This window comes from Emys orbicularis, chromosome 1 (assembly GCF_028017835.1).
Source record: "Emys orbicularis isolate rEmyOrb1 chromosome 1, rEmyOrb1.hap1, whole genome shotgun sequence".
In the NCBI taxonomy this organism is placed as follows: Eukaryota; Metazoa; Chordata; order Testudines; family Emydidae; genus Emys; species Emys orbicularis.
In genome coordinates this window covers 118,908,042-118,927,822 of record NC_088683.1, presented here as the reverse complement: position 1 = coordinate 118,927,822, position 19,781 = coordinate 118,908,042, and the positions used below count along the sequence as shown (strand labels likewise).

At 44.0% G+C, this 19,781-nt stretch overlaps 1 protein-coding gene across 6 annotated transcripts in view; it reads right to left on the bottom strand.

The window, feature by feature from the left end:
* BCL2L13 (BCL2 like 13) overlaps positions 1 to 19,781 on the bottom strand; it is a 94,393-nt gene that overhangs the window by 65,149 nt on the left and 9,463 nt on the right. For all 6 annotated transcript variants that reach the window (XM_065423640.1, XM_065423641.1, XM_065423639.1 and 3 more), the window contains 2 exons: positions 19,424 to 19,613; positions 5,168 to 5,275 (listed from right to left, as the gene is read on the bottom strand). In XM_065423640.1, coding sequence (XP_065279712.1) covers positions 5,168 to 5,275; positions 19,424 to 19,544 — 229 coding nt within the window. In that variant the 5' untranslated portion in view covers positions 19,545 to 19,613. The remainder of the gene's footprint in view (positions 1 to 5,167; positions 5,276 to 19,423; positions 19,614 to 19,781) is intronic.

The following is a 19,781-nucleotide window of genomic DNA, read 5'->3' as shown; positions in this document are numbered from 1 at the left end:
TGGTGGTGCCCATTACAGGTGCAAGTTCTGCACCTCCCCCCCCCACACACACACACACCCCTGCCTTGTAAGCCGACATATATACTTTAAAATAATGGGAAAATGGACTGGAAACAAGCGTTTAACAGTTTTCCTATATTGCAAAATATCACTATCATAAGAAAAAATTATTTAACTGAGAATATCAATTTTATTAATACTCTTTTGAATACGGAAACAACCAGGCACCTCTACGATCAATAAGCCTCAAAAGCAAATACTTCCCAAAATTAACACAAATGTAGCCCTTGTTTTGTGATGTTCTTTCGGAGGCAGCAAATGCTTTTTGTCATTGTTCAGTTCTTGAAATGAAGTCATCCAGGAGACTTGAAATGTCCAATTCAGAGGTAGAGTTCTTATGAATGTGCAGAAATGCCAAGTGATTTAGATGTTTAGCCCATTGTCGTTCGCAAATAATTTTTCAGTCTGCGCAGGCAACTGAATGATCGCTCAGCGGTGCAGGTTGTAGTTTGAATTGTGTAGAATAATTTCAGGAGAATTGTAACTTCTGACATGTCATTCAAGCCTTCATTTTGTTTCAGAAATTGCTTCACTTCGTTCACCGAATTAAACTGGCAATTTCTTGATCTGCAAATATCACTCAACATTTCTAAATGGAGAGATGGCCTCTTCATGTTAATGTCACCATGGAAAGCTTCACTTATTGGGACAATGTCCTGTTTCGAGCCATTTGCTGCATCATTTATATCCTTCTCCAATTTTACTGCGAATGTAAAGCTTTCTGTTGAAAACCTCTGTTCAATGGCAACTTTGCAAGCATCAATGATCCCGACATATATTTGATGAAAATATTCTTTGGGGTCACTGAAGGTGTAAGGAAGGCTTCCATGGTGAGCCATATCAGTGGCTTGCGTTTTCTCAGGTGTGTAGGATCATCTAAATAAAGATTTCTTGCCTTCTCTACTGTTGATTCCCAGAAGTGATTGTATGATGAGTCGGTGCGCATCCCGCTCAACACCTCTTGCAACAGGCCAACTTCCTTCATAACGCTTGCCAATGACATGTTTGGGCTTTGAATTTTTGCATTAGCTTCTTCTACAGGACCCCTGGCTTTCACAAGAATTGTTAGTGTAAAGTATGTTGAAAAAGACTGAAGTTGCTTCAAGAATCCACTACATTTTGAGGCAAATTCTTCTGAAGAGTAACTAAATTCATCTAGGCAGTTAATCATGGCCTTGTAGTTGTGGAGCAGAGATTTAATGCTACTGACCTTTAGTGTCCATCTTGTTGGGCACAATGATCATAAAGAAGGCTCCCCTTCATTCTGAAACTCTCTGAATGCTACCATACGCTTTGGTGACTTCCTGAAGGCATTGAGATCTTTCACCATCGAAAACATATCACAACATTTTGGAATATTATGTAGGATACCCTGTGTGGCAAGGTTAAGAGAATGTGCAGCATAGTGCACAAATTCCGCTCTTGGCTCTCGACCTTCACTCTGGCTTTGGAACCCAGTAAATTTGCCGGACACATTACTGGCTCCGTTGTAACACTGTCCCCAGCAATCAGAAAAGTGCAAATCACACCAGAGAAATGTATCTTCCACAATTTTGAAAAAAGAAGCAGCATCCTTCACATCAGTTTGGTAAAACCCAATAAACTCCCCATAAATCTCCCAGTCTTCACTAGAAAAGAACCTTAAAGAAAAACTTACTTGATCTTTTCTTGACAAATCAGTAGTCTCATCCATTACAATGGTGTAAAACTCTGAAGCCTTTATCTTTTGCACAATTTGTCTTAGCGCCATCATTGCCATCATTTTGATTATTTTGTTGTTAACCTCAGGTGACAGCCATTTTGTGCAACTAAGCCACTGTCTCAGTTCCTCTGAATCTGTACTGCGTAGCAACAAGAGCTGCATCAAATTTGAATCCCTCATTATGTCCACGTAGTTCTATTCTTTGTTGAGCTAGGTACTGAACACTGTTAAAGCTTTTGTGCAGTGCATTCCTAGCTGATTGCGATTGTTTTCTGTAACTGGCCGACATTAGTGCAGAAACATTTACCTGCGATTGCAGAGCAGCATACTTCAGTACCGCTTCCTTGTGACAGGAGGATTTTTCGTATGATGTAAAACCACGCAATGTGTCTCCAATTTTGAAATCCGGACGAAATAAATGTTGGTTTGGCCTTCGTAGAAAATATTAAGATCTTCTTTTCAGAACAGTTTTTGCAGACTGAGCAAAAAGCTCTGTCTAATTCACTATTGTACTCCAACCATGTAAAAATTATAGCCAAGATTGCTGAAAACTTCTTATCTTGTAGATTTGCCACATCTTTCTTTTGTATAACTTCAGTTAGAAAGCTGGGTGTCGAACTCAGGCCGTCACTTGATGAATTACCCTTTTCTTCTTTTCCTCTGGGTAACTTTATTAAGAATGTATCCATTGTTGATTATTACTGGTCCTACAAATCAAAAATTTGTTGCTGAGATAAAATGAAGCTACAATGCGCCGGCGCCACAAGATTACAAGGGCCAATTAAAAGTGGAAAGTCAGAAGCAGCACTCGCCTGTTTCAATAAATTATATTTTGTTGTACCCATATACAACCAATTATATACTTTAAAGAGAGTAAAATAATCAAGTATTGTGCTAACCACGATCATACCCCAAACTGACCGCCAAATTGAAGTTGCGTGTTTTTCCCCTCAGGTGAGGGCTCTGGGGATGAGGGGTTCATGGTGCAGGAGGGGGCTCAGGGCTGGGATGAGGGTTGGGGTACAGGGGGTGAGGGCTCTGGCTGGGGGTGCAGGGCCAGGGATGAGGAGCTTGGGGTGCAGAAAGGCTGCCCCAGGGCTAGGGCCAGAGAGGACACCCCTCCCCCTCAATACTCTCCCCGCCAGCAGCAGTGAGCTCCAGGGGAGGGGCCCCCTTCTTCCTCCCCCCAGCAGCACACTCACCCTGCACCACTGTCACTGCACATGCTCCTAGGGCCCCTATCAGGTCCAGGAAACCCCCTCCCCTCGCCTGTGGTGGGTGCCGGGGGCGGGCTGCCATCATGTGTGGCGTCCTCCCCTTCTGCTGCCCCTCACCGTAGCCTCACTGGGGGTGGGGGAATGGGGCTGCCCATTGCCCAGCGTGGGGCAGGAGCGGAGACTGGGGGCGGTTGGGGAAGAAGGGGCAGAGTGTCACAACACTCACCCAAGCCCCAGCTGCTCAGGTCCAGGAACCCCCTTGCCTCCGCTGTGGTGGGTGGGTGCCGGGGGCTGCCATCACATGTGGCCTCCTCCCCTGCTGCAACCTGCTGTCGCTCACCATAGCCTCATGGGGGATGGGGCTGCCTGGAGTAGTGGCTGTGGGCGGGGCACGGTCACATGGTCAGACACTCACCCAAGCCCCAGCAGCTGCTCAAGTGAGGTCCAGACTCCATCTCCTGGAAACCCCCTCAGCGTTGCCTCCCAGTGGGTGCCAGGGGAGGGGAGGGGAGGGCTGCCAATCATGTATGAGCCTCCTCTCCCCGCAGGTGCGGCAGCCGTCTCAGCCTGCCGCCGGCATCACTCTTGTGTTGTAGGCAGCAGCGACCACCAGCAGCAGCAAGGAAGCGCAGCGCGGAGCGGCAGGGCAGCCTCCCGCTTGAGGCAGGGATGCTCCGGGGCCTGGGGGAGGCACGTGAGGGCGGCAGGCAGGGGACGCTCAGCTGGAGGTGCGGGGGCGGCAGGCAGGGCCAGGGGAGAGACCCGACTCTGAACATTGGTGGAGCCGGGCCCCCCGGTCCTGAATATTCCTGGAGCCTGGGCACCACGGACCTATAACAACTCACTGCCCCTGGTCAACTGTAGAAGCAGCACTGAGGGAGAGGCTCTTACAGTACCCCTTAAGACAGGGGACTCCAGTTTCTCCGAGATGAGGAGATCCTCAGGGCAAAGGAATCCAGAGGGTGCTGGGTGGGCTATGATAATGGGGATTGATGTAGGACTGGGGATGCCGCATGCAGTACCAGAAAGGCAGACGAGATGACATCTCTGTGCTTGAAGTGTTTATATCTCATGAAGGGCAGTCCTGGACAGGGAGCCAGGGGTCGGTCTGGCTGATCTCAATGTTTCCAAGAGGATGTCTGTTCCAAAGCCCTTGAGATAGTCTTAGAGTCCCTGGTTTTAGATGCACCTCGGTGACTAGAGGCATCAGACAGTACCAAAACAGGTCTCTCTCGGTACTATTTAACTGAAGACCTCCCATCGAGATGACTTCTTAGATGTTACCAAGGTTTTGGTACCAGTGTCAGCTGCAGACTCAGTTGTACCCATTATGGGAGGCAAGGTCTCTGGGTAGTTAGCTGTAAGAAGTGACTTTCCCTATCGGATACTCTCAAAAAAGGGGTGAAGGGCTTTTTTCTTTTAGAGGGCTTCATCTCTGGAACCTCCTCTGGAGCTCTGGAAGTCAACTGTGCAGCTTGAGAGATTGAGGCTGATGTATAGTGGGGGAGAAACAGACCCCTACCGGAGCTAAAGAATGTTTCAAGAGGAGCTTCAGCCTAGCCTCTCTATCCTTGCAGGACCTGCCCTGAAACCTAGTGCATACTTTACACTTGGATGGGACATGAGATTCTCCGAGACACCAGAGAGAGCTAGGGAGCCCATCGCTACAGGGAAGAGACCTGTGATGAGTCTGGCAGGACTCAGTCTTAGGCATAATCCGGAGAAGTGCCATAGGCCAGAACAGGTGATGCAAGAAATTCAGGGGCAAAAAGAAACCAGGGGGAGGAGAGGGGGGGCTCAAGCACACATTGTGCTCTAAGAGAACAAGAGAAACTAACAAATAAAAACTAGCTAAGTAAATAAAATAAACAAGAAAATGTGAAAGGCAGAAAGAAGATGCAAACAGCAGACACCACAACTGTTCCATCTCAAGCTGGAGATGGTTGGGAAAGAACTGGAGCAGCAGCACGTCCATGCCTCCTTATACGTCCTTGCCTGGGAGCACAAGGCGCTGCTTTGCACAGGCGCACACCCTGCTATTTATAATCTCTGGTCAAGAGTGCACAGATGCACACACATGTTACCATGGAGAATGCACATACTTGAAGAACTGTAGCATTATAACATAAGGTTGCATCAACTGAAATAAATGGGGGGAGGGGGAGAAATCCACCAAACAAGCACAGACCTTCCAAAATTTCTTCATCAAGGTGTTTTAGCTCCTCCTCGATTTCTGTCTTAAGCTTCTCTAGAACCTCTTTCTCCAAAGCTTGTAGTATTACAGACTGCTGGGGCCCTGAAACAAACCAGAGAAGTTGGTCAAAAGGTGCACTATCTGCCAGGAGAGTTAAATAATGGTGGCTGATATAAAAAATTTTAAGTGTAAAGAATCTAGAATTAGTTGCACAAAACAGAGTTCAACTTCCCACAGCAACATGAAGTCTGACCTCTTTTTACATATATTACAATGGAGCTTTATTACATGATCAATGTATAATCCATATAATAGTCTATCTTGCACACATGCAGAATACTCTATTTGGTTTAAATAAGAATACGTAAAAAGTGTTTAACAAATTAATTAGTAAACAACTAAAAGGAAGGCCACAAACAGCAAATAGTGAACACTATTTTAAATCCAAAAATGAACTGAAGAGTAGTTTTCAAAACCATCCTAATCATAAACCAGAGGATGCAAATAAGCAATATGCAAATAACTACAGTCAGTCAAAACCATATCAAACTACACCAAATCAAAGCAGACAGCATCAGAAGTTACAACATTTATCTAGTAGCATCTGTCTCCTCTAAATACAGAGAATAAATATAATTTGATATTTCTTAAATTTTACAGAACTACATACACAAAAAATCCAAGGAAGCGGTCAACCAACAAAAGGCACCTCAAACACCAGGTACTGAAGAATCCCAAAATCTCTATTAGGCAGCCCTTTTATCTTCTGGTCTTTATGGTCTCCTTTTCATATAGGGTCTACAGGTCACAACAGATCATCTAATGCAAAGCTTCCAAAGTCTTGTTCTAGATAGTCTAACAACTAAACCAAATTATTTCAGACACGTCAACAACACTTGTCTTTGTTCAGAATGGTAGAATATCCCAGGTGTTTGACTTATGAACCGGAAAAGTCTAAAACTATTTTTGAACAGGTGAAAACACATTGAACATTCAAGGCTTTCAGAAACTGCTAACTGGATTTTAATCTAACTGCCTGGAAAGAGTTCACCTCTGGGCTGAGACAGAGCCAACAAAAATGCTGCTTAAGTAGCTGCTCTTTGGGAAAAGGTACAAGCCACAAAGAACAGGTGCTTAGAAAGAATGTGCCACATCAGACTCTCAACACCTAGCCAACTTTTTTTCCTTCCCTTTCCCCCATTCTCAACACTTTTCTTCTAGCTCCTTCCCAGAAACTTTCAAACAAGCCTTTATATTCCCTTGTCCTAACGATCTCTGTTCCATCTAAGTACTGTCATTTCCCCTGAGCTCACTAAGCCAACGGTCTACTCTTGTTTTCTCTACTTCTTTTCTTCCAGTTTTCTAAAATGTGCTCCAGTCCATTAACTCCAAAAACTGCTGACTCAAAAACTGCTCAATAAGTAAACTCTTCCAGGCAACTCTTAATTGGTTTATCAGTCCTCATTTGTTCTGATCTCGGTTTCCTTCAACAGTGTCAATAACTTTTCTCCACAAACTAGGCTTCTATGATTATGTTCCCCTGGTTCTTAGCTCTCCTTACTACCTTCAGCATTCCTTTAGAGGCTCCACTCTGTCCCTCCAGGTTTCATCTTTGTACCCTCCATGGTGATTCTATTCATGATCATTGTTTCCCACATTTCACATTTTAGATATTTAGAACAGCCTAGTAATATTCATTAGCATTGCTTCCAGTGACATCTGTATTTGAAAAGTGAGCTGGAAGTGTTTACCTAAAATCAGTCTAGCTGAGCATGGGTAGGAACTTCAGAATTGTTCATGTACACATGCTATTCTCCAGTTGTAGCTACCTGTGTGAAGCACACTCATGCCAACTGAATGCATGAGTCAGCGGAAAAGGTTTACAGTTCCTGATGTGAACAGTTCAAAAATGCAGCAGATGGCCAGTCCCATTTCATTTTTCTCAGCCCCACAATTATGCAACTATCTCCTCCTCTCAAACTATTTTCCTTAGCTTCCCAAGTTCCTCTCAAACACTTTTTCTCTCACCCTGAACCATAAATTCAAGAGAAGAGCTCTTCCTTATTTTGGGTAATGAGCAGCCGCACACTAAAGCTTTATCAATTCCCTCAATATCCCCTCTTGGAATCGCTGAAGTACAACTTCACAATCAAAACCAACAAGTACATACACATACAGCCTCCTGTTTTAATATATGCCTCACCCTGCCCTGCTTGGAAGGAAGGCAGCAGCCTTTGTAGACAATGACCCTTTCTCATGTGACTAACGTGATGCTGATTGCACATGACAAGCTGTCATACTTGATAACAAGTCATGTGGAAAATGTGAGCAAGAGAAATCCCACTGCTACCAGCGTACAAAAGAATTGTTTTGATAACTGATGCTGCAGAGTCAATGGTTTCCATCTCATCAACACCCTCAACTTTACAGCAGCAGATTCCAACAGTATAAAACCATTTAGCGGTGCCAGAGCATTTTAAAAAAAAAAAAAATCTACCCCTCTGGCTCAGTGACTCTACAGGGAGCAAACACTGCAAAGATCAACAGACTCCAGCTTCCTGCAGCTCCATTCTCTTGATCCCCATCAATATAAAGAAACATGCCCAATTTCAGAGAACGGTTCAGTGCAATACGAAGGGTCTTAAAAGAGAAGTACCCCTTTAAGTAGTTTTCAAAGCTGTTCAGAAGTAACCAGAAGAAAAAAGACTTCAGTATCAGCTTCTGGGGAAATGGAAGTATCCTATGATGATCTCAAGCGATACCCCATGGCCAACCCGGAAGTGGCACTGATAGGGGATCCATGTGGAGCCAAACTTACCTTTCCAAGGATAAAAGGACAGGTCAACCCAATGCAGGACCTTTATTGGCAAGTGGATCCTGCAGGGCCCTTCACTTCCTCACAGGACAAAAGCACAAAGAACACAGTAATTTGTATCACAGCACTCCAGTTTGCACAAGTTAATCATGGGGGTGTGTGATGAATGTGCGAGTTTTTGTTAATAGATTTATGATCCATATGTGCATCTCAGTTTATGTATCATTCACAGAGTGTAGAAGAGAATGAGACATGCCCAAGTGTCACATATTCTCTCTGGGATGAGACCAGATACTTTAACAAGCACTGGCTGGAACCACTCATCAGAATGGAGAATTCAGAACAGACAACGGGAGCCCCAGTAAAGAACATTATCACTTAATGACTAGAAAGTCAAAGCAGGGCAGGGGGGATAAAAAAAAAAAAAAAAATCAATGATTTAAAAAAATTGGATTTTTTTTATTTAAATCGGATTTTTTTGATAAAATGCTTTTTGAGGAAAATCTAAAAATAGCTTTAATTAAGATATCTTTGAGCTATAATGTATCATCATGGAATAGGGATTATAAATTCTAATTCTATAGTATGAGACAATATATTCATGTAATGTTTAAGAAAAGTTTTGTAAATGAGTTCCAATAGTTCATAGATTAGGGACCCAAACTTATGGGGTTCCAGGGGCTTCTGTATAAACAATTTAGGTTAATCTTTCTATCTACCCCATGGGACTCTGTATCTTCTAGACTGAGCACTATCAGAGATGCTTAGTTTTGCAGTTCTCAAACTGTGGATTTGTGTCTCCAAAGATAACATGCTTGTTTTTTAAATAAATAAATAAATAAATAAATAAATATGTAGAGGTGAGAAATAACAAACCTCAACCCTACTGTCCCTCTGCAAATTTGTGTACACAGAGTCAATCACTTACTTCTCTCTAAAAATGCAAAGTTTCAAAAAGTTCAAGGGGTTATGGCTTCTGCCTAAGGAATCTGACTTGAACCTGTTTTTTACCATGCTAACCTAAGGACTTCCAGACACTGTATTCCAGTTGACTAATAAATGCTACCTTGCTTTGAAAAGGTTTCTGGGTATTGCTGCAAAAAACTTACTGAGTACATTGCTCCCTAAGAAGGCAAAGTTTTCAGGAGTCTGATTTCATTTGGGCTGCAGCAAGGCACAGTGTGAAACAGGGATGCTGGAGCTCAAAGACTCATTCAAGTAATCTTTGAGGTCACATGGTCTCCCCTTGTGAAGAGTGTGGATGCTTGAAGTCTGGCGCACCAAAGGGGATACTCCCAGGAGACTATTTAAAGGCTGTCTTCTGGTTGCTGTAGTAGATGTCAACATGGACATGTCTGAAACAGAACTGGCCATATTAGTTTCCTTCTTTAGGGGGAGGGATAGCTCAGTAGTTTGAGCATTGGCCTGCTAAACCCAGGGTTGTGAGTTCAATCCTTGACGGGGCCACTTAGGGATCTGAGGCAAAATCAGTACTTGGTCCTGCTAGTGAAGGTAGGGGGCTGGACTCAATGACCTTTCGGGGTCCCTTCCAGCTCTATGAGATAGGTGTATCTCCATATATTATTCTTCAAGATCAGTAGGCTAAAGTTGATGTCATTGCTGCTTTTTAAGCCAAAGCAACAGCAACCATACAGTCAGCACTTCCCAAATAATGCGCAGATGGCTCAATACTCCATAAAATAAAGAGTACGTCAAGCCAAGTGTTAGTTATATTAAATGTTTCCCCTAGAAAGATCTGAGAATACTACAAGCAACTTTATAGTTACTGAGACTAAGATTAAGTGATAGGCAACATACATCAACAAAATGATAGAATCCTCTCATCCTCTAAAGTAGTGGTGCTCAACCACAAACAGCTGAAGATTCAAAGTGGTCACATGGAGCTGCAGAGTACCACAAAATCAGACCCTGATGCTGTACTGCAGCATGGATGACAAGATATTGTATCAATGTATACTGTCATACAGACTTAATGACATGAAAATGCAACATTATCATTCCCTATATCGCTTCTTTCTGAGGAGTGGAAATTCTCACTCCTTACCATTGGGGGATCCCAAACAACTCCTTTTCATTTGCATTTAGTGGCTCTCATACCACACATAATATAAATAATAATCATAATGATCAAGCATATGGAATGCCAGACACTTGTGCATGAGCTGCCTGTTAAGCAACAAGAAACGGAAAACTGTTACAAGCACAGAAAGCAGTAAAGGAGACACCAAGAGTGAGATAAGAAGAGGATGGAGAGGAGAGATGAAGGTAGGGTGAGGTTATGTAGGGCCTTAAAAGTGAAAAAATGGAGCTTGAATTATATATAAGAGACTGATGACAAGCAATGGGATTCCAAACAGGCAAAAAGGAAAATAACATGGGCAGAGCCGGAGAGGAAGTTGACTTTGGCAGTGGCATATGAACAGATAGGAAGGTGGAGATATGGAGAGAAAAGTGTGAATGGCAGCAAGAAAGTTTGAGTAATGATGGCAAGAGATTACCAGTGTTGTTTGTCTGTTTGCTGAAGGAAATGAGGCAGGTTTAAAGCAATGGGGATGGAAAGAACAAATTTTGAAAGTATTCTCCTAGAACAACAAAGAGCATGTCTGAGAGAACATCCCTCTGCAGCGTAAGCAAACTTGTCTACGTTCTCTAAATATTAGACTTGTTAGGTAGTTATCCTTACTCAGAAGCTCTATGTTCTCCTAGCTTTGGATGTCAGTTGAATACAAAAACTTGTACTGACATTTTGCTCTTAATTCAGTTTCAGTATTGATCTTTAATTAAATGTTTATAGGATTCTCCATTTCCTCCCCACTTTTAAACAAACTCAGTTATTTTCTATGTTTGCATAAACTGATCTGAGATACAGAAAAATACTGATTCCTCTTGGAATCTTTTGTTCTAGTAATGAAAATGTCTATTTCAAATAGTGGCTTTGTTCTTACCCAATGCGCGTTTATTGAAACAAAATGTAGTTATCAAAGATTAGGAAATGGCATGGTCACATCTCCTGTGATAGCCAAATAACCCATGCTTTCCCACAAAAAGCTTATGAAACAGATAAATCGTAAGTGCGACAATGCATGGGTGTCTTGGTACTCAGGTGCCTGTCCCTTCACAGAGCAGGAGATAAAATTACAACAGAAATTACACTGACACCAAAGTACAAACAGATATTGTTTATTAAAGTCAAAACAATTAATTGTACAGATTGAAGTATGAACTTAGTGCCACAGAGATAGTTGCAATTTTCAAAAATACTTTGATACTACCCCCTTGATTTCTCTACTTTTTGCAAACCCTGACAGATAACCTCAGTAATTCTGATTCAGTACTCGTGTATTTCTATATGGTAGTTAAAGGGAAAAAAGTTTTAAGGATTTCCCTTCCCTCGTAACTGGATTTGAACATGTGCTGAAATACAAGAGCTAGTAGTGTCAGAGACATTAAAAATGGGCAATCCTGAATCATGACAAAGATTTTAATAAAAATACTGGCTGGCCAATTGCAGTCCATGCTCTCATTTCTCGTGAATGCGGGTCAAACTGTATTAAGGATAAGCAAATCTCAGACAATATTCAGAGAGTACTTGGAATCATCCATAATTGCAGATTTAAACAAGATCCAATTCCTTTGTTATCACTTGATGCAGAGAAAGCTTTTGATAGAGTGGAACTTTCTGTTTCAAGTCTAGTCCCAAAGGGACATTACTGGCCCCCAGTTCCTTATATGGATAACTGCTCTTTACACCAGCCCCAAGGCAGCTACACAAGATAATGGGGTTAAATCTCCCCTTTGAAATACACAGAGGGACTACTGGGCGGGGATGTCCATTGTCTCTTTTACCTTTACCACTGGCCATGGAGCCTTCAGCACAGAGGATAAGGAACAATGACTACCACAGGAATAAAACTGACAGGAACACATCAGAAAGTAGCTTTATATGCAGATGATGTAATATTTTTATCTACACGAAGTATGTCCCTAAAATTAGTATGTGAACAAATCCATGACTTTGGGAAAGCAGCTGGATTTAAAGTAAGTTATGCTAAAACTGAAATGCTAACTATAAACTTGCCAGACTCTGAGAAGTCAGCCCTCCAGAAGTCATTTGTGTGCAAATGGGCAACAAATTCTATAAAATACCTGGGAATTCATATCTCAAACAACCTAGAAGAGCTCTATGATTTAAATGTCAAATCACTACTTCAGAAAATAAAGAAAGATTTGGAGTGGTGGGGAAAGTATGCCATTTCTTGGTTGGGAAGAAAAGCCACACTCAAAATAAACATTTTGCCAAGGATATCTTTCTTGTTTCAGAATCTTTCGGTAATCATCCCAGACTAAAACCCTAGCAGGAACACACAGAGGATGTTGTTAGAATTTATACAGCATAAGGGTATGTCTTCACTACCCGCTGATCCAGCGGGGATCGATTTATCGCATCTAGTCTAGACGCGATAAATCGACCCCCGAACGCTCTCCCGCTGACTCCTGTACTCCAGCGCTGCGAGAGGCACAAGCAGAGTCAACGGGGGAGTGGCAGTCGACTCACCGCGGTGAAGACACCACAGTAAGTCGATCTAAGTACGTCGACTTCAGCTACGTTATTCACATAGCTGAAGTTGCGTAACTTAGATCTATTCCTCCGCCCAGTGTAGACCAGACTAAGAAAAGATCAAGGGTGCAAATACTTTGTACAGACCCATTAAACAGAGTTGACTGACTAGCTGTTCAAAGTATTCTATGGTACTATCAAGCCAGCAAGCTCAAAATAATAGTAAGACTGGGGGGAGATTTAACCCAGCCAAAATACTGGGTCTTTATTCAACAAGTAAATTGTGGCTGTGCAAACATTGCTAGGCTACCGGATTAATAAAAAATATCACACCCTCCAGAAATTACTACACATTCATTAGCAAAAGATAATCTATAGGTTTGGGATAGAACTACAGATGAGATAAATTATTTTTCCTCACCAATGTCACACATTGCAAAAAAATCCAGATCTTAATGGAAATAATGAACCAGAGAGCTTTAAAGACTGGGAGAGCCATGGAATACAAATGGTTGGCCAGCTAGTCAAGAAAGAAACTTTTCTAACTTATTTAGAGATCAAAACTAACTTAACTTGCTCACTCTCCATGGTACCAGTGCTTTCAAATTAGGCATTGTTTCTCAGCTTTCTAAAAAAGCTGTTTATACAGAAAACAAATGTTAATAGAAACAATGAAGTATAACTAACTAATATCAATTTTTACAGACAACTTTCCACACACAAAAAATATCTATAGGCAACATGCTGGGAAAAGGATCTGGATAGACAAATTACTCCAGAGGAATTGGTTTTGATCTGGAAAAGAGGACCAGCAACCTCAGTCTGTGGCACGATAAAAGAAAATGACTAAGATACTGCCTTAATGGTACCTCATACCAGTCAGGGTAAAAAAATATACTGTATATAGATTGAATGGGGATAAACATTGGAGAAACTGTGGTGAAAGAGGAGATTTTATGTATAGACGATGCATATGTCCAGTCATCAGAGAGTACTGGGATACAATTCATAACCAAATACCACAGGTTGTGGGATATTTCTTACTAAACGATCCTTTGGTAATCCTCCTGTGGCTTTCTAATGGGGAAATGGTCACACAAAAGGAAATCAATCTCATCTGCTAATAGCTGCTATGCTACGGATATGATAGCCGCTCACTGGAAAAAGAAAAAAGTCCAACCCTACAGGAGGAGGCATAGCTCAGTGGTTTGAGCATTGGCCTGCTAAACCCAAGGTTGTGAGTTCAATCCTTGAGGGGGCCATTTAGGGATCTGGGGCAAAAATCTGTCTGGGGATTGGTCCTGCTCTGAGAGGGGGTTGGACTAGATGACCTCCTGAGGTCCCTTCCAACCCATATATTCTATGAAAACAACATGAGAGAGAGTTATTATGGAAAAATTAATGAACCAATTATATACCCAGCAAAAGAAACAGAGAATAGATATTAAATATTTGGTTACCATTTACTGAAAAAAAATCAAAGTAGATTCACCTGCAAGAAACTCCAGCATGTGTCCAAATTTTTGGAATATTAATATTTGATATTTCTAGTCTGCTAAATATGTGTAAACAGAGATTTCACTTTAAAAAAATCAACCTGTCGTAGATGATGTAATGATGCTCACTCTAATATGGCAACACCCTGTCAAATCTGATGACTACAGTTCTGCATAATGTCTCTTTAAACAAATGCTCACTATTGTAATGGTTACGGTTTTGTTTCTAAGGGTATGTCTACACTACGAAATTAGATCGAATTAACAGAAGCCGGTTTTATAGAAATCGGTTGTATACAGCCGATTGTGTGTGTCCCCATATAAAATGCTCTAAGTGCTCTAGTCGGCGGACCGCGTCCACAGTACCGAGGCTAGCGTCGACTTCCGGAGCATTGCACTATGGGTAGCTATCCCACAGTTCCCGCAGTCTCCGCCGCCCATTGGAATTCTGGGTTGAGATCCCAATGCCCGAATGATGCAAAACAGTGTCGCGGGGGGTTCTGGGTACATGTCGTCAGGCCCCTCCTCCTCCGTCAGAGCAACGGCAGACAATAGATTCGCGCCTTTTTACCTGGGTTACCTGTGCAGACAACATACCACGGCAAGCATGGAGCCTGCTCAGCTCAGCTCACCGTCACCATATGTCATCTGGGTGCCGGCAGACGTGGGACTGCATTGCTACACAGCAGCAGCAGCTAACTGCCTTTTGGCGGTAGACGGTGCAGCATGACTGGTAGCCTTCATTGGCTATCTGGGTGCCGGCAGCCATGGGGCTGCATTGCACCAGCCCCTTGCCTTTTGCCTTTTGGCAGTAGATGGTTTATTACGACTGGTAACCGTCCTCATCGTACAGCAGTGGCTGTCGATCACAGGCACCTGGGCAGACATGCTCAGTCCTATGGAACTGTCTTGATGATGATGGTTATCAGTCGTAGTATGCCATTTTCTGCCAAGCGCCCTGTTGGATCATCGCACGTTAGCAGAGTCTTCCCTGAGCAGCAGATCGTGCAATAGGCCTGAAGGCTAACTGCCAAGCGCCCAGTATTTGCTGCCAAGCACCCAGAAAATGCCGAGGGCTATCAGTCATGCTGCACCGTCGTCTTAAGATGTAAAAAATAGATTTGTTCTGTATTCATTTCCTTCCCCCCTCCCTCCGTCAAATCAACGGCCTGCTAAACCCAGGCTTTTGAGTTCAATCTTTGGGGGGGGCCATTCTGTGTGACAGTTGTTTGTGTTTCTCCCTGATGCACAGCCACCTTCCTTGATTTTAATTCCCTGTACCTGTACGCCATGTCATCACTCGTCCCTCCCTCCCCTGGTCCGTCAGATACTAGTTTCGCGCCTTTTTTCAGACCAGACGCCATAGCTAGCACTAGGATCATGGAGCCCGCTCAGATCACCGCGGCAATTATGAGCACTATGAACACCACGCGCATTGTCCTGGAGTATATGCAGAGACAGGACATGCCAAAGCAAAACCGGGACCAGCCGAGGAGGCGATTGCAGCGCGGCCACGAGAGTGATGAGGAAATTGACATGGACCTCTCACAAGGCACAGGCCCCAGCAATGTGGAAATCATGGTGTTCCTGGGGCAGGTTGATGCCGTGGAACGCCGATTCTGGGCCCGGGAAACAAGCACAGACTGGTGGGACCACATCGTGCTGCAGGTGTGGGACAATTCCCAGTGGCTGCGAAACTTTCGCATGCGTAAGGGCACTTTCATGGAACTTTGTGACTTGCTTTCCCCTGCCCTGAAGCGCCAGAATACCAGGATGAGAGCAGCCCTCACAGTTGAGAAGCGAGTGGCGATAGCCCTGTGGAAGCTTGCAACGCCAGACAGCTACCGGTCAGTCGGGAATCAATTTGGAGTGGGCAAATCTACTGTGGGGGCTGCTGTGATCCAAGTTGCCAGGGCAATGAGAGACCTGGTGATATCAAGGGTAGTGACTCTGGGAAACGTGCAGGCCATAGTGGATGGCTTTGCTGCAATGGGATTCCCAAACTGTGGTGGGGCGATAGACGGAACCCATATCCCTATCTTGGCACCAGAGCACCAAGCACATAAACCGCAAGGGGTACTTTTCAATGCTGCTGCAAGCCCTGGTGGAGCACAAGGGACGTTTCACCAACATCAACGTGGGCTGGCCGGGAAGGGTACATGATGCTCGCGTCTTCAGGCACTCTGTTCTGTTTCGAAAGCTGGAGGAAGGGACTTTCTTCCCGGACCAGAAAATAACCGTTGGGGATGTTGAAATGCCTATCGTGATCCTTGGGGACCCAGCCTACCCCTTAATGCCATGGCTCATGAAGCCGTACACAGGCAGCCTGGACAGGAGTCAGGACCTGTTCAATTACAGGCTGAGCAAGTGCCGAATGGTGGTAGAATGTGCATTTGGACGTTTAAAAGCGCGCTGGCGCAGCTTACTGACTCGCTCAGACCTCAGCGAAAAGAATATCCCCATTGTTATTGCTGCTTGCTGTGCGCTCCACAATATCTGTGAGAGTAAGGAGGAGACATTTATGGCGGGGTGGGAGGTTGAGGCAAATCGCCTGGCCGCTGATTACGCGCAGCCAGACACCAGGGCGGTTAGAGGAGCACAGCATGGCGCGGTGCGCAACAGAGAAGCTTTGAAAACGAGTTTTGTGACTGGCCAGGCTACGGTGTGAAACTTGTTTGTTTCTCCTTGATGAAATCTCCGCCCCCCACCCACCCGGTTAACTCTACTTCCCTGTAAACCAACCACCCCACCCTCCCCTACCCTCCCCCCTTCAAGCACCACTTGCAGAGGCAATAAAGTCATTGTTACTTCACATTCATGCATTCTTTATTAATTCATCAGACAACTAGGGGGATAATTGCAAAGGTAGCCCGGGATGGGTGGGGGAGGAGGGAAGGAAAAGGACACACTGCAGTTTAAAACTTTAACACTTATTGCTCGGGAAATCATCTGGGGTGGAGTGACTGGGTGGCCGGAGGCCCCCCCACCGTGTTCTTGGGCGTCTGGGTGAGGAGGCAATGGCACTTGGGGAGGAGGGCTGTTGGTTACACAGGGGCTGTAGCGGCGGTCTCTGCTCCTGCTGCCTTTCCTGCAGCTCAACCATACGCTGGAGCATATCAGTTTGATGCTCCAGCAGCCGGAGCATTGACTCTTGCCTTCTGTGTGCAAGCTGACGCCACCTCTCATCTTCAGCCCGCGATTCAGCAAGCCACCTCTCCTCTCGCTCATATTGGGCTTTTCTATAATCAGTCATTGACTGCCTCCACGCATTCTGCTGTGCTCTGTCAGCATGGGAGGCAGTCTGTAGTTCTGTAAACATTTCATCACGTGTCCTTCGCTTTCGCTTTCGAATCTTCACTAGCCTCTGTGAAGGAGAAAGATTTGCAGCTGGTGGAGGAGAAGGGAGAGGTGGTTAAAAAAGACACATTTTAGAGAACAATGGGTACACTCTTTCACGTTAAATTTTGCTGTTCACATTACACAGCACATGTGCTTTCGTTACAAGGTTGCATTTTTCCTCTTATATTGAGGGCCTGCCGGTTTGGTGTGAGAGATAACTCACGCAGTGCCAGGCTGTGCGTCCCTGTTATGGCCTCTGTCCTTCATGGCCTTGGAGACCTTTTCTAATATTTTGCCATTTCGTTTACTGCTTCGGAGTTCAGCCAGCACTGATTCATCTCCCCATATGGCGAGCAGATCCCGTACCTCCCGTTCTGTCCATGCTGGAGCTCTTTTGCGATCCTGGGACTCCATCACGGTTACCTGTGCTGATGAGCTCTGCGTGGTCACCTGTGCTCTCCACGCTCAGCAAACAGGAAATGAAATTCAAACGTTCGCGGGGCTTTTCCTGTCTACCTGGCCAGTGCATCTGAGTTGAGAGTGCTGTCCAGAGCGGTCACAATGAAGCACTGTGGGATAGCTCCCGGAGGCCAATAACGTCGAATTCCGTCCACACTACCCCAATTCCGACCCCCTAAGGCCGATTTTATCGCTAATCCCCTCGTCGGAGGTGGAGTAAAGAAACCTGTTTAAAGGGCCCTTTAAGTCGAAAGAAAGGGCTTCGTCGTGTGAACGTGTCCAGGCTTAATTCGATTTAAGTGGCTAAAGTCGACCTAAACTCGTAGTGTAGACCAGGCCTGATATTTACATGGCAAGGATTTGTAAACCTGTTAATACTTCCTAAATAAATAACTAGTAAAAAAAGGGGACAACCCAACAAAACATACAAGATATTTATACATGATGTTCATTTTATGATTATTTGTTGAACGTTTGGCACTAAAGAATAAGGGAAGACATGGTAATTGGCCTATGCTATTTACAATCTACCTTAGACGAGTACACTCTTCAAGCACTGCTTATTTCCCCTATTCCTTCCTCTTCCCCAGATGGTGGGTTAACAGTGAAAGTCTTCATGGAAGAATTATTTTAAAAAAGAAGGAATCTGAAGGAAGAGAGGGTAGCCCTTTAATACACAAGTTGGGAGAATGGTCCAAATACTAGTAATAGAGGTAAATAGGCTCCCTGCATTATTTGCTTTAAATTCTGTTGCCTTGCTGTACAGTTCAGAACAGTGCTACTTACCAGAAAAGAACTAAATACAATGTAAAAAACATACTTCAGTTCCACAAAGATGTCAGATTGTTAACCCTGGAAACTAAAATTATATCCACAAAACAAGAGAAATAGTCTATGGCAGTCGTGGCTTCCTTTAGACTGCCCCCACCTCCAGAATGCCTCAGTCCTGCTCTGGAGGAACTGCTTCCATGATCCATGCAGTGCTCGACTTCTCTAGCCTGGTCTACACTAGCATTTTGTTGGAAGTATCCCACCACCGTACTACCACTGACTGCAGCTACAGTGGAGCACTAATATAAACAGGGCACAAGTGCGTATACCACAGTGTTGTCTAAACCTACTGCAAGCAAGGCTAGAACTCAGACAGTGATAAAAAAAAGCCTGATACCTGTTTAACCCAGCCCCAGTGGATAAAGCATGAGTGGGAGATTGCCCAAAAAATGCAACTGCAAAGAAAGCCTCAGGAGTGGCAACAAGGATGACATCTAGAATATATCTTCTGAGGAGCTATAGTGAGACCACCTATTTGTTTCATAAACGACAAACAACGCTGTGATAATAAATTGTAGTCACTATGGACTCAGATGAAATTAAACCAGTTACCTAGATGTGAACTGCTTTGTTTCTATCTCCAGGTCTTCATGTTATTTTAAAAGTGAACATATATAGTGAGATGCACAAGTCTAGATCTTGCTTTTTGCACTTTTTACATACATGCAATACAGAGTTCTCAATTCTACAGTTAATTGATAAAGCAGCCACACAGGTAAATACAATGTTACCTGGAGTTGAGGGAGGATGTTGCTCTTGTGGCTTCTCCTGTGACAAGAGCCCCAGGTAGCGGAGAACAACATATTTTGTTTCATAGTGAAATCCTACAGGCACAGCAGTAGAGGACGCCATTGGATTGACTTGCAATGCTCCACAGGGTTAATGGTGCACGTAGTTTTTCTTCTGGCTAAGAGGGGAAGACTGAAAGAGAGAAGATTAATTTTTTTTGTAAAGAAGAGCAGAAATCCATACTCCCTATTACAGTAAGAGCAATCACACCCCAGGATTCTGCTAAAGACTCTTAAGAGTTTCCATCTCAATACCCTATGGAGAATTTATAACTGCTGTTTCCATTTGCTTAGGGTGAAG